This window comes from Fimicolochytrium jonesii (assembly GCF_025526975.1).
Source record: "Fimicolochytrium jonesii strain JEL569 chromosome Unknown EV422scaffold_4, whole genome shotgun sequence".
NCBI classification, from domain to species: Eukaryota; Fungi; Chytridiomycota; class Chytridiomycetes; order Spizellomycetales; family Powellomycetaceae; genus Fimicolochytrium; species Fimicolochytrium jonesii.
In genome coordinates, this window is record NW_026515671.1 from 1,741,352 (window position 1) to 1,761,458 (window position 20,107).

Here is a 20,107-nt window from a genome sequence, read left to right on the forward strand (position 1 = left end):
TGCCCCAGTTAGGGTTAGGGTTAGGATTAGGGTTAGTATGATCGAAGGCCGTCAAGAGCGGAGCGTGTTGTTACGGTAGGTTAATTACCCACCAAGTTTATGTCGCTTATGATCGTGTCAAGTAGTGTCAAGTGGCTGAGAGTGAGTGCGAATATCGGTTCGGTTCTCATAACGGCCGGAACACATCCTTTGCGTTCTTCGTCTCCTGCCAAAATGTGCGTACAGCGGTCGACTGCCCCTTCGAGAATAATGTCCCTCTCTCCGCTATCACACCACTTTGACGTTCTCCAAAAATACCAACTTAGACACAACGTTTATGACTCTTGTAGCTGCACGACCCTGGATTCCCCTAAGCCGTATTCGTAGCACTACAGGCTTTTCCTCCGCCTCGACATGGGACGACCTCTCCTGCGTCGCTCTGAAAGCGCATTGCATCCTCACAGACGACGTAAAAGACGTTGTTCCTGTCGAATTCCTGCCCCAGCGATAAGGGTAAGAAGATTTGGCTATCACATTGTTTTCTGAGGAGAACAGGCCTCACATAACCTCTGACGTGTTTCTGAACCTGGTGTAGAAATCGAGTTTGCACTCCCATTGTTTTCGAATTGGGCCGATCCGAGATTAGGGACGTCGAAAAGCATAGACAACATGATAGAATGGTAGCGTCCCTGTACCGCGCACTCTCCCATGTCCTAGCTTCCTCGTCGGTGGAGAACGTGGGCTCTGAGGAATCAAAAGAGAGCGACACTCAGGACAAAGATGAGGCTGCCGTAGCGACTTTTTTACAGCACTATTTGGACTTCACGATCTCAGATTTTCAGCTCGCTGGGACGCTGGATAATACGCCGATGGCAATTTTGGTTAGGTGAGAGAGTAGTTAATATAGTACATGGTTAATAGGTTCAAAGGCGTCTGCGCTAAAATCACCTGAGTACTTGCAGATCTGTCCCATTCGCCAAGGGGGTTTGGTTACAGGGGGCTCTAATACCATGTAAAACAGACGGGTCTGTGGCCGTCGCCATCGCTAGTGGAAAGAGATCCACTACCACCCGCACGCAATTTCCAATTGCTCTTGAGTGCAGGCGGCTTCTTTACAGGAAACCGGCCTCTAACATTGTTTGTTGCTCAGAGGGCCGCCGAACTGATTTCCATTGGACAACATGCCCGAGAACAGAAACCGCATGCAGATCCGGAGGTAACGTTGGCTAGAAGTTCCTTTTGCCGGAAGGCCAAATGCTGATTCTCGTGCATCGCACACAGAGTCTTGGAATCGTACTTCACTGCCGCCATGCGCAAATTATCTCAGCGGTATTTTCCGCGGGCTACCTGGAAAAGCTCGATACCTGGAATGATTTGGCGGAAAATGATTTTTTGCTTATCAAAGCGACCAAACCGTATGATATGGGAAAGGGCGAACATAGGAAAAACTTTACGATCGCCGTTATTGGGCTGATAAAGTATTTCGGATCGGGTACGCACGTATCGGCAGGTTGGATGAGCTACAGTCCGCCTAGTGGAATTTCGAAATTGAAGTGGTGGGCGTGCCGTATCTCGATTCTATGAACGCCCCCCTCAGGCCCGTGCGGAAAACCTGCATAGGGGAGGCAGAGGAGGGGAGAGACACGGACACTCTAACGGGACTGGATCTGGAGCAGTGTTGTCTGACTTCGGACCGCACTGGACCGTCTCTTGGTCTCACAAGCGGAAGCACAGCAGACCCTTCCGCAGTGGCATCTAGATCCCACCTACCATCGTAACCATTTCGTCTCTTCCGAACACACAGCGGTGGAAGACCCCAACCACAGCGACGGAAGGTCTTCCACCGCTGTGTTTGGGAGAGACGATGTGCTATTGGACGTGCGACGAAACTATAGCGGGGTTTTCACGCATTCTGAGAGGCGAACGTCGTTGAATCTGCTTGGGGCGAAGGATTTACTGACGTCGCGGACGCAGAGAGAAAGACTCGGAAACGGTCGCGGAATCACTGAGGAGATGACTGCTGAGGTGTCTGACCGAAGAGCGGAACCAGTACGGCGGCCGTCGGTCTCACGCACAAGCATATTCGAAACCACTCAGCACGCAAGACCCATTCAAGAAGGGCACTCCAGAACACTTAGAGCAGGAATCCACTGGCCATCAATCGGCAAGGAGCGCTGCTGTGCCGGAGGCTAGGAAGTGCTCTCGCAATGATCTCGATCCTTTTAACGGCGACCGGATGGGACAGTTCTGCTGCGCGAGACAACAATGGAGGTAGAATGCACGGAAGCATCTGCCAGCATTCTAGATCGCATTTTCGCAACTATGCTCCACATTGCGCCCTTTCCAACCACGGTCAGCAACATCATTCACCTCAGGCTTTGTTGAGGTTGGCTTCGCTGAGGTTGGCTATCAACAATGAGGTGAGCGCCAGCGCCCACGTGCTCTTCAATTTTAGCATCCCCACGCCAATCAGTAGGGTAGACGGACTAAACAGCAACAGTGGGAACGCTTGCCGCATGCGCAAACATTATGCGGGAGGGCCCGGTTTACAGGTGGTCAGTACCAGGTGTCTCCATGGGCCCCGCTCTCAGCCTTTCTCCTGCAACCCCCTCCCCCCCCTCTTTTCAAAGCAAAAGCGTTGCCAATCCCACACCACAGTGAGAATCGCAATGAAAAATAATGAGAGGTGAACACTATGTACTCCGACCTTTCAGATCGGAGTGTGTCACTTAGTGACTAATGCGTCTACTTGTTCTACACCGTGCCTCCTCTATACCATGCGGGAAACCTCCTCCAAAATAAAGGTCGGGCGCAGGCTAGGGCTAAGATAAAGCATGAACCCATATGAGTAATTATAAAAAGTATTGCTGGAGTCAAGGTCGTCACGACCATTCGTCGGAGGACCATTCGGGGTGCTTCGTCGCGGGGAAGGGGAGTGGAGATCGGTGGCGGCCCGGGGAGGGAGTCTGAGCCGAAGGCGGTGACAGATGGATAAGCAAGGACAAGCGGAGGCACACAGGAATTTTGAGACACCTCACCATTTGTGACATATGGAGCTGGAGCTGAGTCCTCCTTCATGAACCGGCCGTATCACCTTCCGCTTCCTGTTGTCCTTTCGAAATCTTCTTTTTGTGATCCCCGCTTTGGCAAAGATAGCTCCCCCATTCTAGCGGGGATATCCACCTTGGAACAGTAGGCGCCGCAGGAGCGGGTGAGCAGGGTCTTCACCGGCGCCCAGCTTATGAAGTCCCTGACTATGCTCCTTCACAAACTTTTCTAAGGACCGCAGGTTCTTCTTGTCACTAAGATCTTCGTCTGTGATCCCTGCGTTCGCAAAGACGGCTTTCCAATCCAGCGGGATGCGTTTGGATTTGATTGGGTCATCCATTTCCTGCCGAATGTTTGGGGGACGCTTCATTCAACAGTGTCCCTCCATGGAAGAACATCAAATCGATAACGTACGGTGTCTTCGCCGTCGTAGCCTAGACCGCTTGCCTCGCTCGCTAGGAATCTCTGTCGTGAGATTGTAGGTCCTGCACCTTCCGTGTTTTCAATGATATGCATGAGTTCCTTCCCCGTTTTGAACTCAACCTTAAACTGTTTTGCGCGGGGGGACTCAACGTAGTCATAGTCCTAAGGAGAGCGAACGGAGTGCTGAACCCTGGTACCCGTGACAAGAGACCATCGACGTCCTCAAAGTCTTCAAGCGGGGTTTTGCGAGAACGCGACACGTCATCCCGTAAGCAAACACTCGCTGGCGTTCGACGTGTGCTGGGCATAAAACGGCCGCTGCTCGACATGTATGTAACTTCCGACGCAATTTACAATCTCCCCACGACACAAAACACACAGCATCACCGCAAGGGTCATCCCGTCTCCGCCCACAATGACTTCCTACTTCCGTAAGTGATCCGGTTCCATCCCACGCAGCTTACACTCGTCGTTTCATTTCACTTATCTTCCTTATTCCATTCCCACCAACAGAGGACCACAATCTCCCGGACCCCTCCCGTCGGCGTCCGGCGCCTTCCTCCACAAATGGCAACTCCAGTAACAACCACATAGACGCCTTCATGTCCGACTCGAGGGATAACAACGAGCAGATGGAACAGATGGAGCAGATGTTGGCCGTCGCGTCCTTGTTTGGGACACTAAGGGACCGACATGACGACGAGAGGCAGCAGACGTTGTTGGATGGGCTGATTTCCCAGTTGTTGGATGAGGCCAATGCTAGGTACGGCTTGGGGAGAGTGGAACTGAGCCCAGTGCGCTACAGCGAGCGCGAGGAAACCGAGCCCACCGTCGGAAGCGAGTCCCCGCGCCACAGGCACAGCTTTCGCGAGATACAGCGAGTATCATGGTTGTTGGCTAGCAAAGCGAGCCCCAGTCGTTTCTTTGGGCGGTAGCCAACATCCTTGTCGCCGCGAAAGGAGCGAGCAGGGAATCGTTCAGCCTCAGCCGTGGAACTCGCTTCACCCAATGAGAGGAACCGACTGACACTTCCCCTCAAATCCATAGCGCAAAAGGCCCACCACCAGCGTCGAAAGAGTTCATCCGAAAAATGCCTGTGGTGGACATGACCTCCGCCACGGGTCTGAAAGACAGTGAGAAAACATGTTCGATCTGCGTCGAAAAATTCACATCCGACTCCACGACAGAACCACCACCATCAACCACATCCACAACTCCTGCCACACCACTGAATACACCCCGCCGCCTCCCCTGCACGCACATCTTCCACACTCTCTGCATTACACCCTGGCTTGAGCTCCACAATACGTGTCCCGTCTGCAGGCACGAGCTGCCTACTGACGATGTCGAGTATGAGAAGCAGAAGCGGGCGGCTGCTAATGCCGCTGCGGGAGTGGTTGAGGAAGCGGAGGAGGAGGAGGAGGAGGACTTTGATATGATGTATGGGTGAAATGGCGGTGCGCCTGCGGTGCGAGATCGAATCGACCGCTTTTTCTGGACCCACCGTGGTGGGTTTCGCGGCGTAGCGATATGCTCCCATCACCCACCATCCGATTTCATCAGTCAGCGCTTCTTCAAAGATCTATCGTCGAAGAATAGACCAGAGTAGACCCCGAATATCACGAAATATACGAATACGTCCTCTTAGCTCAGTCCTTTGGCCTAAGTCTCAGTCCTAGCAGCTGCATGGGAAGGTGTGAGTCAATTCACTGCGAAGGCGATGTTCAGACACTGTTAAGAAGCACGCGTTAGTCACACGCAGCGGCCCCTTGCCAGAATCCCCAGCGCAAACTTGCAAGCGGAGTTCGTGGTACGCCTCTTGGCAAAGTCCTACTATTCTATCCATACTGTACCTCATCCGCAACGAGAGCAGATACCCTCGCTGCACACTCGCTCCCACTCGGCAATAGTGTCTGTGACAAAATCGATATCCGAGTCATAACCGAAAGGGCTTGGAGGCGAGCGACAGCGGAAGGAACCCCATCAACCAGGTGTTAACTCGACTCAGCTTGCCGCCGTGGAGTGCAGGGAGAACGACAAAGCGGACTTTATTTTTGCTCTATGGGGCGGTGGCCCACTAGTCAGTTTCGCTTGCCTTCTTGCAAAGCTGGTCTTTGAGCAAGGAGCTTCTTTCTGAATTTGCGGGCCACGGGACTGGCCGGAAGTGTGAAATTGGAAGGACGTTGAACGAGTTGACTGAAAGGGTCAAAACGGGGGTCCCACCCATATTTCAACCATGGATTTCTGGAACGCAACACTCTCTGTCTTCCGAGGTCCCTCAGAACCATCACACTCCAACCCAAACTCATCACCAGCCTCACCCGTCATCCCTCAAAAGCGCCCGGGCCACGTCAAAGTAATCAATGGTTATGACACACCAACAACAGGGACCCCACATCGGCCCCAAACACCAAATGGATACCCACAAACTCCCAATGGATACCCAGCGGCCGAGAATCTGGTTAATTCGCCGTTCTTCAGCGCACCGCCAGGTGTAGTCGACCCCGACGGAGGTGGGCGAGGGAATCAACAGACCATCGATGGTATCGCCAATGCAGAAACAAAACACACCTTGCTACCCCTCCAACTCGTCCCTGGCGACACAATCACCTGCCTCACCGTCCAATCCGACTCTGTATTCATCGGCCTCTCCAGCGGTGACATCCTCGAATACACACTGGTGGCCGACCAATGGACCCACAGCCGCACCTTCGATTTCCCGCGCGAGCGCCCCGAACCAACTTCCAACCCCGCCGACTCGTCCGCTATCACCTCCGCGTCGGCGCTTGCGCTGACACATCGCCGGCTGTATGTCGGGTACATGGATGGGTGTATCACCATCTTCAACCGGATGAGCGGCACGCCCATCAGGTCGATTGCCGCGGCGCACATGGGGCCTGTCACGGCGTTATGCTGTTATTCAGCGGCGATGGCTACTGCCGCTGCCGCTGCCTCTGCGAATTCCGGTGGAACGGGCAATGACCCCAGCTCGGCATCGCTGTTTTCGGGAGGGAAGGATGGAGTTTTGAATGAGTGGGATGCGAAATCGTTACGAAAGAAATCGATGTTGCAGGGGCATGATGCGCAGATTGAGGGGGTTGTTGCGGGTGGAGGGAGAGTTTATTCGGGGGCGGCGGATAAGAAGGTTAAGGGGTGGGATATCTCCTCAGGTGCGTCATTTGGTCGGGGGTTGCTTATCCGCCGGTCGCCGAGGTGCAAGTCGATCACTTGTCTAACCACTATAGTTTCCCCCCCCCCCCCCCCCCACAACAGGCCGCTGCTTAGCTGACTTCGGCAACGTCTGCCTCACCCCCGTCGTCTCCGTCGCCCTCGGGCGCGACCTTCTCTACCTCGCCACCTCCGACGGCCTCATCCAAGTCGTCGACACATCGTCCGGTCAAACCCTCCGCACTCTCCAAAGCCCCACCGGCGCGCACGGCCTCATCCGCGCCCTCTGCCTCGCCAACGGGAAGTTGTACTGCGCGGCGGATGATGGGAGTGTCGAGGAATGGGATGTTAAGAAGGCTGCTGTGGTTAGGGGGTGGAAAGTACCTGCCGGATGCGTCGGGATTGCGGGAGCGGCGGATGGGAAGGTTGTTGTGGCCTGTCATGAGGCCGTTGCTATATTACGCCATGACACGGTCAAAAACGACCGGACGAGACCTCAGTCGTTGTTTGTAGGTGCTGCCGCGGGTGTGATGGAGTACGCCGGCAACATCCCACCTACACCGCCGTTATCCACCCCGACACGGTACGAGCATGCCGAGATTCGCCCGGGGGATAGTATATCTAACGGCCCGTATGATTCCCCCCACCGCGGGACTGAGTATCCCCACCACCGAGACGAAAACCAGGAATCGGCAACAGTAACAAAATTAAAACACCAACTGCATCGTCTAACCACCCAACTCGCTACCGCCCAACATGCCTCCCAACAATCCCACTCTCAACTCACCTCCCTCCAACGCGAACACGCCTCCCTCCTCTCCACCCTCACCCACCTCCGCACGCGCGCCGAAGACGCCGAAGACGAACTCCTCGCGGCAAAAGACCTCCTCATCTCCTACAAAGAAGAGCTGGAACTCACCCAACTCGCGCACGAAACAGCATTCAGTTATCTGAAACAATCCGCCAACAGGACCTGGTTCGACTGCGAACGCGAGATCAGGGGACTCAAAGAGATGATTGATAACCCGCCGACGCCGCTGGTTGTGCACGAGGATCTGAGTGCCTTCTTACCCGGCAGGAAGGTGGGGAGGTGTTGGGATCGGGACAGTGAGTGGGATTCGGATGTGGATGATGAGATGAGTGAGGCGGCGCCGGGGGATGATGATGATGATGATGATGAGGGGGGTGGGGCCGTGTGGGAGAAACAGCAGGAGAGGGTGACGCGTACGCCGTGGTGGAGGGATCTGCCGGGGGGGAGTAACAGTGTGGGGGTTGTGAAGGAAGTGGGGCAGTTGAAGTGGTACAGGGAGAGGGCTGCGAGTGCTGCTGAGCCTGTACTGCCGGTGGATGAAGGCAGCGCCGGCGATGATGATCAGTCTTCTGAGGATTCTGATGCCGGCTCGGATGGGGATGACGACGCCGACGAGATGGGTGAAGACGGTGGAAGTGACGCGGAACACGCAGAGGACGCACTGACGACAGCCACAGCGAGGGTAAAAGCACACCGCCCCGTAACAGTAAAATCAACCCACCGGCTCCCCGACGGCGGGGTCGTCGTCAACACATTCAGCCCCACCCTCCCCCATCGCCGTTCAGCATTAAGTCGCGGAGCGACGGTCGTCGGACTCCCCATCCCTGACGTCCACTCCAACGTCAATGGGAACCCGACCCACGCACGCCCACCCGTCCGCAGAAACACGACCACCTCACACCTTGCACACGGAGGCGGTGCAGGCGTGAATCCAGGCGGGATGAGCAAAACGCTCCACCGCGCCTCCTCATGGTTCAAGCCCATCCAATCATGGGTCGAAACAATCGGCGAAGTCATCGCCCCAACCCCATCCCCCGACGACCAGTCCCAGGGCAGGCGAACCTCCGTGATTGACGGTGGGAGCGGGAGTCTGAGGAGGATGCCGCAGCCGCTGTTGCAGAATCGGGCGCGCGCAAATTCAGCGGTGGCGGTGCCGAGACCCTACATTGTCGATACGGCCTTATCACACCCTCCACCATCTCCACCGGCGAACCCACAACCGCACCAGCTGCCACACCCGCTTCCACGCACGTATTCCGCAGTGTCGGTTGCGTCTTCGAAGGCGAGTAGTGGGGCCACGCCTGGCGAGGAGGGCAAACGGCAGGGAGGGAAGAAGATCAGGGTTAGGCGGTGTGATGTGTATCAGTTTGATGAGGCGGTGGGACACGCGGACGGGGCTGCCAAGGGAGACGCCGCCACGGCACCGGAACCGCTTGGGGATTCAAAAGACCGGTCCGGCGCGCCAACGCATGACTCGAGAGAAACACGCACCGACACATCCCCGCCGCAGCCTGTATCACCCCCCGGGACGACACCGATCCCATCGACCCCACCCCGCGAATCCAACGCAGACAACGGGGACCCGAAACCGGAAGATGATTTTGGAGAGTTTGAAAGCCCGGTTGTGGATTCGCCGCCCCCCCGGCGTGCAGAAACAGATGCCGCGACCGAGTGAGATGTCCGGCCCCCCGCACCTCGCAATACCCTCAATGGGACCTCATACACGTGTACTATTCTTCCCAACTGGACCTCTTGTGATGCCCCGTTCTAGGTTAGGCGCCATTGTTTTTTTTTGATGGGCCTGTACTGTATTTTGGAATATGATTTTGGTTTTGGGGATTTTGAACGCGGAGTTTGAAAAACGCGTCAAGCCCGAACGCAAAAGACATGGGTGCAATCGAACAAGTGTGTTTTCCCCGACGGGTGGCTCTGGAGCAGCCCACATAGTTACGAAACCCATACATCCCCTTATCCCTCATCCATCCACTTGCCTCGAAATCCCATGTGGACTGTATGTACTTACAGCACATGCGTTGGGACAGGAGAGGTTGAACGCGTGAGTAAGCAAAAGTGACGGGTTGGGCAACCGCGGCTCTCTTCTCTGATCTGACGGTCGCCAGATAGGTAAAAAGCTCGCCATCCATGAACTTCCCCGGACACGGACCACGGTAGGGTAATTGCATGGAGGGCAGGTGTGAGGTAAGCTTGGACCAGCGACACGCATCGCACTACTATGCATGCAGCTGAACTTGATTCGTGCATGGTCATCGTGGTGTGAAACCCCAAAGGGTCGAGAGGGATAGGCGAGGAGGTGACCTTTGACGTGGGTGTATGGGTGAATGGGAAAATCCACAAGTGTGGAACCGATGCGGGCTGTGAAGATAGGAACGAACAAGGGCGCTGGCCTGCTGCCGGAAGGCCCCAAGTTCCAGCTTGATTTTGCATGGGAAAGTCCGCCATATTGGCAATGGCGAACTCTTCTCCTACCTTCTCCCATTACCACACACCGGCCCCGGAACATAACCCCCTTTCCTACCTCCACATGGCCCGGAATAGACGGGCATTCTGGGCCAGAGCGCATTTGTCACTTGGGTTACGCTTGAGCTGGAAGTTTGAAGTTGAACTTGGGACCTAACAAGCTCTTTTCATATATTACAGGTATACATGAACTTCCCTCGCCTTCTCACTTTCTATCAGACCCCACAGCTTCGACTCGTCACCGGGGTGTCCATAAAGGTTCTCGCCGACAGCATAGCCAGCCCCTGCATAGCAAGGTAGATATCTCAGACTCCAAACGGCATTGTCTAGCTGCGTTGAGCAGCTGGCGGCCCGCACCCTGATCAGAAACGCTGTCGGGGCATATTCAGGTTTGTCCTTGTCGGAGACACCACCTTCCACTTTGACAGAATCAGACGCACCGAACCTCCTCGGCGGAGTCTCGTCGAAAAGCGGGTTCAACGCAGGGGGCAGAAGCTCCAGCACCCGCGTACGGCTAGAGTTTCGCCGCATGTTCTGACTGCCGTTCCTGAAACAACACATTCCGCCTCCTGACCAATCCCACCCTTCCCGCCCCACGCACAACCTCCCCCCACATGTCCTTGGTATTCTCTCCGAACGCCTCCGCCAACCACGCATCGCACGCCCCCACCGCGTCGTCCCGGTACACCCGCTGCGCTATTCGCTCGACCATCCACAGCGGGGACGGCATGACTGCGCGGTCGATTTCGACGATGTCTCCTGGAGGCGCATGGAGGACGGCGCGGTGCGTGCCTATGGATCTCGGCAGTGGGGCGGCTGGGTTTGGGCGTTTGGAGAGGAAGGTTTCGGTGGCGGTGGCCGTGGAAAGTAGGACGGGGAGGAGATCTTGTAGGAGGGGACGGAGCCAGAGGGATAGGGTGTCGGGAAGGGGCTAATAAGCCCGGGGGTTGGAGCGAGATGATAGATTGTGAGAATACACTCCTTCGAAAGAGGGTCTGCGCCAACGCAGGAACGTGGAAAGTCGAGAGGGGACAAAGGGGGCCTTATTCGCCTCTCCTTACCTCGTCGCCCAAAGCCGCCCCCGCACGTTCGCACCCACGCAGCCCTGACCAGTCACTGACCCCGCCCATCCGTTCGACCCACTCAAACACCAGCGGTGCCGTCTGGCGCATCACCGTGCCAGGGACAGGGTCCCGGGCCAGGTGCGCATACAATGGTCCGTACAATGCGAAATCGGCGAGGCACGGCGCGCTCCCGAGCAGGTAGGCGTGCTTCTCAAAGTGCTGCGAGAGCTGACGCAGCAGATGGTGGTACTGCTGATCTAGGATGTACCCGCTGGCGGCCGTGATCCCGAGAGAGGGGAGCATGCGCTGGAAATGCTTACCGGACTGAAGAGAAAGGGAGGGTGAGAAGGCGATTGTCAAGGAGCCCCAAAAGCCGGGACTCCGCGGAGCCGCCGAGGGCAGCCGAATGTGTTATGGAAAACAACCCGTTCTCTGTCGCTCACAGGGAACAAAGAAAGACGACAGTCCCCTGCCGTTCAAAGGGATTGGGCCTGCGGCGGGGAACTCGCTTCGCTCGCGAAGGCGCTTGCGATGGTCGCGCTGGCTAATGCTCGGGTTTCCATCGCAAACCAAAGGCGCCTCACTAACGCTCGGCTCTAACCGCAAACCGACGCCGTCGCGATCGCTGTCGCTCAAGCATGAACTCACTTTCTTTCCTACATCAATCGCCGCATCCTCCGTACCCGGTTCTGCAAACATCCCACTCCCAAACTGCGTCCAAACCCATTTCTCCTGAGCAGCGAAATGCGGCGCGCCCCACCTCCACTGCATAGCAATCAAAATAAGCCACTCATCCGCAACGAGTTCAACCAGCATAGCGGCGAAGCGCGCGAGCGGCGACGGTGGCAGGACAGGGTTGCTCGGGTACCGCGCCTCAAAGTAGTCGATGATGTCCTTGGTGTCCTGGATGGCTGGCGAGCCGTGCTGCTTGGCCTCTTCGTCGGGAAGGAGCACGATGGGGATGTAGGAGACGCCTGTTAGGGGGACGATGACGTCTCTGTAGACATCTGCGCTCGCGACGACTGCCGGGGATGTGAAGTGACGCATACGGGATCCCCGTTAGCGGACTGCATTCCAAATACAACCGGCAGAGGGAGAGGGCCTACTGGGCTCGAACGGGATCTGTTTCCAGCGCATATATGCCTTCGCTCTGGACGAGATGAGTGGGAAAAGCGCGTCAGCACGGACTTTTGCGCTGCAAGTGAATGCAGACCTACTGTACTTTGCGGTGAAGAAGCTCATCTCGACGCCAATGAGCTTGTAGGGGGCGCGTGTGCGGCAGTACTTTGCAGCGGCGAGTGAGGAGCTCATGTCGGCGGGCTTGTCTTGCGGCGATTGGGAAAGCATGTTGATCCTACTCGATCCGGTCCTTTCGGGGCGCGACTGCGGAGACTGCGGGCGAGGATGATGCAGGCGAGACCGTGGAAGTTGGCACGAGTATGTGGTTGTGAGCGCCGAGCCCTCAGATTCTACGCCGCCTTCACTTCTCCCACGTCCAGGTCCCGCCCCATTTGCCGAACCCGCCAGCATCCTCGTCGTAAACGAGATCCTAACAAACTCTAGAAAAAGGAAGAAAGAAAGCGGGAGCCATTCGGCATTATTCCTCACAAAATTCCCCATCCCCAAAAACCCCATCCTACAACCAATGAGCAGCACACACATTAACGCACCGGTACCAACGCCCTCAGATCCCTGCACTCTGACCAACGCCATGGAAATCGACGACGCCCCCGCACCCGCATCCTCCAGCAACCCCCCAACCCCCCATCAGTCCACAGTCACCGACGCCGCACCAGTCACCCATCCACAGCGGTCCAACGAAGCCGAACCAGCAGTAAAGGAGAAAGAGGAAGAAGCGTCGTCAGAGTCGAGCTCGTCCTCGTCGGATGAGACTGGCGCGGACGCGATGTTGGGCAGGCAGGACAAGGAGACGCTGCGGAAGGACCGGAGTTTGGCCGAGTTGTTAACCATGATGGATGAGTACAAGCCTATCGTGCGTGGTTCCCCGCTTCCCCAAGGCCATCTGTTCTCCTCTCGCAGAACCCCCCTTAATCAAACGCCCCCATAAACAGCTGCCCGACTCCGTCACCGACTACTACACAACGCGCTCCGGCTTCGAATGCCCAGATGCCCGCGTCAAGCGACTCCTTGCCCTCGCCGCGCAAAAGTTCGTATCAGACATCGCCGTCGACGCCCTGCAGTACTCGCGCATCCGATCCCAGCAGCCCCTGCCAAAGGACCGGAGGAGCGTCGTGAAGGATAAGAGGACGGTGCTGACCGTCGATGATTTGTCGGCGGCGTTGGCGGATCATGGGGTGAATATCAGGAAACCGGAGTATTATTTGTAGATGGACTGTGACGACGCAAAACTGAGCGAGTGCGTGGGCCTGACTAACTGCGGACCCAGCCAAAAGCCAAACATGTTCTCACACATCGTAACGATCCTCCATGAAGCCTTTCACATCAAACAAAACAAACAGAATGGACTATTTGAGCATTTTACACCATCTACGAGGCCAGTGAAACAAAGTGAGAGTGGTGGGGGGGGGGGGGGGCATGAACTATGATTCATATGTGTGTGCGTGTGAGAGAGTGAGAGAAGTATTATCTAAAAATGTCTATGAGGGCTACTAAAATGTAAATGTAAGCGATATTACGCCGCGTGTGAGACGAAACAAAAAGGGAAATAAATCATTGATCGGACATAGCCAACGCAAAACTAACAACGTCCGCCAACCCTTCCTCCCCATCCCCCATCAAACTCCCCTCAATCGCATTCACGAAATCTTCATGTAACGAGTACGCGTTCTTCCTATCCTGTGTACGTGCGCGGGTGGGGGTGGGTCGGCGGAAGGGTGGGTTTTGTGCCGTGGTTGAGGATGTGGGGGATGTCGGAGATGTGGGGATATATGGAGCGGTGTTGGGCGGTGGCGGGGCGGGTCTGTTTGGGCGTTTGGTGGGAACTGCGTAGGGTGGGGATGTGTAGCCCCTCTCATACGCGGCAGGTGTCACGGTCGTCGCTGGGGGAGAATAGACAGGTTCGGGCGACCTCCTCGCGTGACTCGCTAAAGTCGACCGACTACTTGCATGTCTTAACGTGGCGGTGGATTCGAGTGCGCGGGCGATGTTGCGGCGCCAGTGGTCGGTTGCTGATACGGTGTCGCTGATACTCTCCGCCTCTGTTTTCTGTCCGTTTCGCGCGGGTGAGGCGGGGGGTGTATGCGGCGGGGTGAGGATATGCGCTGGGCGTGCTATGAATTTATTCACCGTGTTGGTCGGGCGGTTCAGGGATGATGAGGCTGTCGAGGACGGTGTGGTTCCCGAGGACGTGCTAGATGATGAGGCGTTGGGCAGCGCGTAGACTTTCGTCGCATGTTGCGGGGTGGTGGAAGAGTTGAGGAGACGAAGGGAGGGCATGGAGGGGCGGACGGACAATGTATTGTGTTGTGGGGCGATCCGGGCCTGGGACATGCCGGACATCGATAAACTGCGGTCGAGCGTGCTTGTGGAGCCGGAGGAAGAGGTGTGGGTCGCTAAACTGGTTTTAGAGGAGATGCGGTCCGCGAACTCTGCGAAATCCATGTTGGAGATCACAAGGTCGTGGTAAAGGCTGTCGAAGGAGACAGGGACGGTGAGGGAGGGTGCTGCGGATTCGTTACGGATGCTGCCGTCTGGAGAGCGTTGAGCCGACTGCGTAGTTGATTGCACGTCGTAGCGGTCCGCGGCTGTGGGAGTTACCAGTGTGGGAAGACTAGACGCAGTGGAAGCCGGGGCAGAAGCGAGCGGGGCGCGCGGGGACGACGCCGTGAGCGGTTCCGGTGTACCGCGGGACGTGAGCGCCGATAAGGGTGTAGACTCGTCGTCATCGGGGTTGATAAAGACCATCCCGCTCCGCTTCGTGCTCAGCTTCAGTGCTGGCGCAGCCGGTTGATCGGCGAATCGGCTGGTGCCCACCGCGTTGACCGAGACAGTGTCCTCATCCATGGTGTAGTTGGAGGCCGGCGCAGCGACAGCGACGGGAATCTGCACATCCCGCAGCCCATTAAACGAAAGCGGGGTCTCGGTCCGCGCCGGCGCCGACGGAATCTCAACCCTGTCCTCTTCAACAACAGCCTTCTGCACCGACTGCTCCTCCACATCCGCTTCACTGTCAAGCGACGCCAGCGTCAGCGCTTCAGAGGAGGCGTCAGAGTACATGGACGCAGCGTCGTCATCGACCGCGCGGGTTTTGAGTGTGTCGAGGACGGCGCCGTCGGTTGCGACGAGAGTTTCGGCGCTGGAGGAGACGATATGGTCTTCGGGGAGGGGGATGGAGCGGGCGAGTTCTTCGATGTTGACTGATGCCTCCGGGATATTGGAAGCTCCTCCCGAAGCAGGATCGACATTTTTAGACGGCACGACAACATCACCAGGTCCACTATCTTCCTTCCCTTCTTTCCTCTCACTCGCATCCTCCTCTCCAACCCTCCGTTCATCCCTCGAAAAACCCCTCTGATGCCTAAATATGCTCTTCTTCTCGGTAGTAGTCGGTGACGAATCGCTGTTGGCAAAACTGTCAATGGATGGCTGTGATCGGAGACGGACGCTTTGGGCGAGACTGTCGACGGAGGCGTGGGTCCGGAGGATGTGCGAGGGGGTGGCCATGCCGGAGACGCTTACTCGTGGTTTGCCCTGAGAAGAAGTGACGGATGTGAGTCGAAAGAGACATGCAAATTGGGGTTGGAAGGTTGTGAGATTCAACATACCGTGCCGATATTGATCATAGGCACCCTCGACGGTCCAGAAGCACCACTACTCGTCCCAACCAACCCCTCCCGCTCATCACCATCTACAGCCTTCCCCTTCCCCTTTCCCCCCTCCAACGGCACCGCACGCTGACTCTCCAAAACAGTCGGCAACGTCGTCTTACTCTTCGTGTCCTTCTTAGTCAACCACGATGGTAAACATGACGCAAAAAAGCTGCGCTTCTTTTTCAGGGTCTTTGGCTCGGTGGTGGCGGGTGCGCGAGGGGTGGAAGCGAAGAAGTTGCGGGATATGCTATTCTTCAGAGTTTTTGGCTCGGTGGTGGTGGCTGCGCGAGGGGTGGACTGAGGGGTTGAGGAGGTTGGCGGTCGGGTTTGAGTGGGCGAAATGAGCCCCGTTGGTGAGGTCGCCTTCGGGATTGTAGTTGGGGGTGTGCGTTGTGGTACCGATCGCTGGGGTGGGGAAGCAATCCCCCTGGATACTGAAACTGGAGCTGCTTGTACCGGCTTCGTGACTGGGAGAGAATCACTTCTGGCGGCGTTGGGAGTGGCCTCGAGATCGATGTCTGCAGCTACAAGGACAGGTTCCTCGGTTGTCTCCTGAATGTTCTGTGCGGAAGCATCCCCAGCGTTCTCGGAGCTGACTCCTAGAGGCATGGCCGCAGGGGTCGGGGCCTCTAAAACCGGAGTTACAATCTCATGAACAGGTATAGGCGGTGTGCTACCTTCACTGTAAAGCTCCGAATGCTCAATCGAGATGTCTGGTGTAACCTGTAGGAACTCCTCATTCGCCTCTCCAGCAGGAACCGCCTCAAAATGACCCTCTGGACTATGCTCGTGCGTCACGCCTGCGAGAACCGTATGAACAACAATCGGTTGCGCAACCTTCGCCACGGTCGCCGGCGACTCCTCCTCATTCACAACGTCGGGGTTATCTTCCGCTGCCTGCTCCAACCCATTCCTGAACGCATTGCGGATATCAAACGTCAGCTTCTCGACGCTCTTGCTCATTCCCTTGTTCAGCGTTGCACGGGACTCTCCCGATTCGACGGATTCGAGGGAGTCTCGTGGGGAATTGTCCTCGTTGGGTAAATCTTCGACTATATCGGACGGTGGGGCGCTTATTGTAGAGGTGTCTGTGGGGAGGGAGACTGAGTCGCTGGGGTTGTCGTCCGAGTAGTGCGATCGGGTGTCTAAATCGGCTTCTTCCAGTAAGGGTGCTGGTTGTGATACTCCTAATTCGGCGGTTTGGGGAATGAGCTGCCCCAGCGGTACATCGTCGTCCTCGTCTTCGGAGGAAGAGGAGGTTGGTGACGAGTGTTGTGCGACTTCCACAAGGGTATCCTCTGAACTACCGACCCCTCCCAATTTCTGGAGCCTCTCCTCGCTATGCACATTGCGGAGTGATTGGACAGATCGCAAACTCCTCGTACGGGTGGGAATCGCAAAATGAGGAGGACGTGGAGGCAGGTCTTTTAACTCCTCCTCAATTGCAGCAGCACTTGCAGCCTCCCCGGCCAGCGGAGTGAACGTCGACATGTCTCCAGCCTCAAATCCACCTGAAGTTTTGTAGTTGGGGAAGATATCCTCCCGTTCCGTCTTCTTTCCTGGGAAGTGACCGTAGCTTCTGCCTGTACAGCGAGTAAGTATAAGCTAGTGTTATGAGTGCCCTGTATTGGCTTGAGAGAGAGTCCTCACCTCCAGTCCGTGATAGCACTTTTCCCGAGTGGATTTTCCCACGCCTGCAGCCTTGGTGCGAAGTGGGGCGTAGGAAAATGATGAAAAAGAGCCGAGATCGGCGCGCGGGGATTTCCGCTCGGTGCCTGATTCAAGTGATTAGCGTCTTGCGTCATGCGTTTGGCAGGTTTAAACTCAGAGCCCATTTAGAAACAGAGGGGCTCGCATCCACAGGAGCTTGCTCAAACATCGCTAGGCTTACTGTATATCCCCTGGTAACTTCCTATTTAACCACCGCGTGGAAAGGCTTAGCCAATGCGGGCGGGGGTTAGGGGTAGGGTTAGCATGGGCGCCGATCTTCTTGCTGCGGGGGCCTCTCTCTCTCGCTCTCCACGATCTTGTGCGCGTGCAGGCAGGGGCTTGGCTCGGCGGTTTTGGCATTCGTGGTTCGTGTCCGTCTGTCTGCGTCTTGCCGCTGTCCAACCAACCAACCCCCTCTCCAGTCCGGCGACTGTCTGACTGCGACGGAGAACATTGACCGCCCCCACCACTCTCACAAACAAACTCTCTCCCAGGTACTGTACGTAGAAAGAACAGGAAGAGAGCGCCCTCCAGTCGGTCTCAACCCCTCTTCCACACCACCCAGACCCCCCACACCACACACACTCTCAAAACATGGCCGACCACCAATCCTCAGCATTCCCAGACGTCTCTTCCTTACCCAACAGAGACCTCTATGCCGTGCTCGAGGTGGATAGGACTGCGGACGAGGATACTATTCGGAGGGTGAGTTGAGGGATATAGGGGCGGAGAGGGGAATGCGGAGTGGAGGGGTTTGGGACGGAATGGGCGCTGTTTTGTGGAGTACATGGATAGCCAGCATTTGGTTTTTTTTAAGAGCCATGAGTTGCTCGAACTTCAGCGTATACTTTGCACCGTAAGATGCAGGGATGCTCGAGGTTTTCGCAAGTCCTGCGGCACGAGGACGAGCAGCTGCCTGAGCACCGGCGAGCTCAACTGCGGCGAGCGCCAGCGAGGAACCGCGGATGCTTGAGGAGTGAAGAGAGGTCGAGCCTATAGCGTACCGCTGCCCGGACATCCGTATCGCTTTTGTGACCGCACACTCATTCCCTACTCTCTGTCACCCAAATAGGCATACCGGCGCAAAGCGTTGAAATGCCATCCCGATAAGGTGGGCAATACGCCCGAGAACGTTGACCGGTTCCAACTGGTGCAGAAGGCCTACGATGTGCTCAGTGAGTGTGAACGAACAGAAACAATTCCATTTTGACCTATGCTAAGGCTTTACCCTCCCTTAGGCGACCCTAAAAAGCGCCAGGTATTCGACAAATACGGCGAACGTGGCGTCGCCATGATGGACTCCATGGGCAACGTCTTCCCCTTCGTCGACCCCGAATTCCTCCTCGCAGTCAACACCTTCTTTATCCTTGGCTCCCTCCTCGCCGCACTCCTCATCATCTTCCCCGCCCTCATCTCCGTTCGGGCCGACGGCAGAGTGTCATGGAAATGGAGCGTGGTCTCAATACCCCTGTTCATCCTCGACGCGTGTCTTCTGTTGGTGTTATGGCGTCTCCGCGCATCAGCGGAACCTGACGCGGCGGTACATCACGCCGAGATGAACGAGGGGGAGACGTTCCAGGAGCGAGATCGGAGAGAAAAGCGGAAACGAATGAAAGCGTCCGGCAGTGCGTTTGTCAAATGGCTGCTGTTCCTGCTGTTACAAATCTTCATCATCGTCCGGCTGGACGACACAGTGGACTGGAACTGGGGCATCGTATTCGCGCCATGGTTCATCCTCGAAGCCGTCTCTTTCATCGACCACATCGCGTACGTCAACCGCCAGATCCGCGAAGGTGCCTCGGACCATATGATGGACCCGGACGCCGAGACGGGCGAGATCGCAAATAGAAAATACTCCACGGAAGAAAAAGCCGTGCTGGTCTTTGACGAGTTCAGAGGCTGGACGCTGCGGATCATCCAACTCGCTGTCCTGATCCCTAAATTCAACGGGACAACCGACGCATCGTGGGGGTTGCTGTTCCTCCCCACGTGGCTCTGGATCGTCGTGGAAGCGTTGTCGATCACCCTCGGCGTGGTCGTGATCAAACGCGCGGCACGCAGAGCCGGCCGCTCCCAGATCCCTGAACTCGCCACCATCGTCACGTTCCGCATCGTGCTCGCCTCCCTCATTGCCCTCTTCCTCTATCTCTTCACCGGCCTGCTAGTCAAGCGACTCCAAAACGGCGGCGTACCCTCCCCATCGACGGCGGTGATTCTCATCCCGGTGTTTATTATCGCCAGTTTTGTGTTTTGCTGTTGTTGCTGCTGTGGGCCGTGTGTCGTGGGGTGTATCAAGATGGACTTTGAGGCGCAGTTTGAGAAGGAGGGGGACGGGCAGATTAGCTTGACGAATCGGAGGATTACGTATAATGCGACCGATGCACCGTCGTCGTCGTCGTCGCGGTAGGTTGAAAGGGAACGTGTCCTCAAAGCGTTGCATTCCACATACATATAAGGCGGCCTCGCATACACACATAATCTTGTGCCTTTCCCGCTTTCTTCTTCCCACTCCGGAAGTGTATATATTGCATATATTTGGGTTTGCGGAGGAGCTTCTCTTGTTTGGGTTGGCAAACGGCAATTAAACTAGATGCTCGCACGTGACATGTTCGATGTCCACGTCCCGCCCGTATGTG

At 56.4% G+C, this 20,107-nt stretch overlaps 7 protein-coding genes across 7 annotated transcripts; 5 read left to right on the forward strand and 2 right to left on the reverse strand.

Annotated features, from left to right (window-relative positions):
- The first annotated feature begins 470 nt into the window (after nt 1–470).
- EV422DRAFT_325902 (uncharacterized protein) lies at nt 471–1,456 on the forward strand. Its single transcript, XM_053066318.1, has 4 exons — nt 471–492; nt 575–865; nt 942–1,195; nt 1,261–1,456. The coding sequence occupies exons 2-4, from the start codon at nt 657–659 to the stop codon at nt 1,350–1,352; spliced, it is 555 nt and encodes a 184-aa protein (XP_052928460.1). The 5' UTR covers nt 471–492; nt 575–656; the 3' UTR covers nt 1,353–1,456.
- A 2,265-nt stretch (nt 1,457–3,721) lies between these two features.
- EV422DRAFT_325906 (uncharacterized protein) lies at nt 3,722–5,165 on the forward strand. Its single transcript, XM_053066319.1, has 3 exons — nt 3,722–3,881; nt 3,964–4,213; nt 4,498–5,165. The coding sequence occupies exons 1-3, from the start codon at nt 3,866–3,868 to the stop codon at nt 4,898–4,900; spliced, it is 669 nt and encodes a 222-aa protein (XP_052928461.1). The 5' UTR covers nt 3,722–3,865; the 3' UTR covers nt 4,901–5,165.
- Nucleotides 5,166–7,702: 2,537 nt separating this feature from the next.
- On the forward strand, nt 7,703–9,347 carry EV422DRAFT_520585 (uncharacterized protein). Its single transcript, XM_053069695.1, has one exon. The coding sequence runs from the start codon at nt 7,755–7,757 to the stop codon at nt 9,102–9,104; it is 1,350 nt and encodes a 449-aa protein (XP_052928462.1). The 5' UTR covers nt 7,703–7,754; the 3' UTR covers nt 9,105–9,347.
- A 1,074-nt stretch (nt 9,348–10,421) lies between these two features.
- EV422DRAFT_565266 (uncharacterized protein) lies at nt 10,422–12,318 on the reverse strand (the record flags this gene model as incomplete). Its single annotated transcript, XM_053072289.1, has 5 exons — nt 10,422–10,838; nt 10,969–11,295; nt 11,620–11,993; nt 12,078–12,121; nt 12,194–12,318. 5 exons carry the CDS (start codon nt 12,316–12,318, stop codon nt 10,422–10,424), a joined length of 1,287 nt encoding a protein of 428 aa, XP_052928463.1.
- Nucleotides 12,319–12,585: 267 nt separating this feature from the next.
- EV422DRAFT_520595 (transcription initiation factor TFIID 23-30kDa subunit-domain-containing protein) lies at nt 12,586–13,526 on the forward strand. Its single transcript, XM_053069696.1, has 2 exons — nt 12,586–12,964; nt 13,044–13,526. The coding sequence occupies exons 1-2, from the start codon at nt 12,617–12,619 to the stop codon at nt 13,317–13,319; spliced, it is 624 nt and encodes a 207-aa protein (XP_052928464.1). The 5' UTR covers nt 12,586–12,616; the 3' UTR covers nt 13,320–13,526.
- On the reverse strand, nt 13,512–17,514 carry EV422DRAFT_520596 (uncharacterized protein). The gene is made up of 3 exons (XM_053069697.1): nt 17,412–17,514; nt 15,717–17,344; nt 13,512–15,642 (listed from the first exon to the last, which is right to left on the reverse strand). The coding sequence occupies exons 2-3, from the start codon at nt 17,250–17,252 to the stop codon at nt 13,663–13,665; spliced, it is 3,516 nt and encodes a 1,171-aa protein (XP_052928465.1). The 5' UTR covers nt 17,253–17,344; nt 17,412–17,514; the 3' UTR covers nt 13,512–13,662.
- Nucleotides 17,515–17,728: 214 nt separating this feature from the next.
- On the forward strand, nt 17,729–20,063 carry EV422DRAFT_520597 (uncharacterized protein). The gene is made up of 3 exons (XM_053069698.1): nt 17,729–18,176; nt 18,544–18,646; nt 18,710–20,063. Exons 1-3 carry the CDS (start codon nt 18,066–18,068, stop codon nt 19,876–19,878), a joined length of 1,383 nt encoding a protein of 460 aa, XP_052928466.1. The 5' UTR covers nt 17,729–18,065; the 3' UTR covers nt 19,879–20,063.
- The last annotated feature ends 44 nt before the right edge of the window (nt 20,064–20,107 follow it).

Coding starts and splice junctions, on each gene's coding strand:
- EV422DRAFT_325902 (XM_053066318.1), top strand. CDS start 657: ATGGTAGCGTCCCTGTACCGCGCACTCTCCCATGTCCTAGCTTCCTCG. Junction 866..941: donor CCGATGGCAATTTTGGTTAG/GTGAGAGAGTAG, acceptor GAGTACTTGCAG/ATCTGTCCCATTCGCCAAGG. Junction 1,196..1,260: donor AACCGCATGCAGATCCGGAG/GTAACGTTGGCT, acceptor CATCGCACACAG/AGTCTTGGAATCGTACTTCA.
- EV422DRAFT_325906 (XM_053066319.1), top strand. Junction 4,214..4,497: donor TTGGATGAGGCCAATGCTAG/GTACGGCTTGGG, acceptor TCAAATCCATAG/CGCAAAAGGCCCACCACCAG.
- EV422DRAFT_520585 (XM_053069695.1), top strand. CDS start 7,755: ATGAGTGAGGCGGCGCCGGGGGATGATGATGATGATGATGATGAGGGG.
- EV422DRAFT_520595 (XM_053069696.1), top strand. CDS start 12,617: ATGAGCAGCACACACATTAACGCACCGGTACCAACGCCCTCAGATCCC. Junction 12,965..13,043: donor TGGATGAGTACAAGCCTATC/GTGCGTGGTTCC, acceptor CCCCATAAACAG/CTGCCCGACTCCGTCACCGA.
- EV422DRAFT_520596 (XM_053069697.1), bottom strand. CDS start 17,252: ATGTCGACGTTCACTCCGCTGGCCGGGGAGGCTGCAAGTGCTGCTGCA. Junction 15,643..15,716: donor CTATGATCAATATCGGCACG/GTATGTTGAATC, acceptor ACTTCTTCTCAG/GGCAAACCACGAGTAAGCGT.
- EV422DRAFT_520597 (XM_053069698.1), top strand. CDS start 18,066: ATGGCCGACCACCAATCCTCAGCATTCCCAGACGTCTCTTCCTTACCC. Junction 18,177..18,543: donor ACGAGGATACTATTCGGAGG/GTGAGTTGAGGG, acceptor TCACCCAAATAG/GCATACCGGCGCAAAGCGTT. Junction 18,647..18,709: donor GAAGGCCTACGATGTGCTCA/GTGAGTGTGAAC, acceptor ACCCTCCCTTAG/GCGACCCTAAAAAGCGCCAG.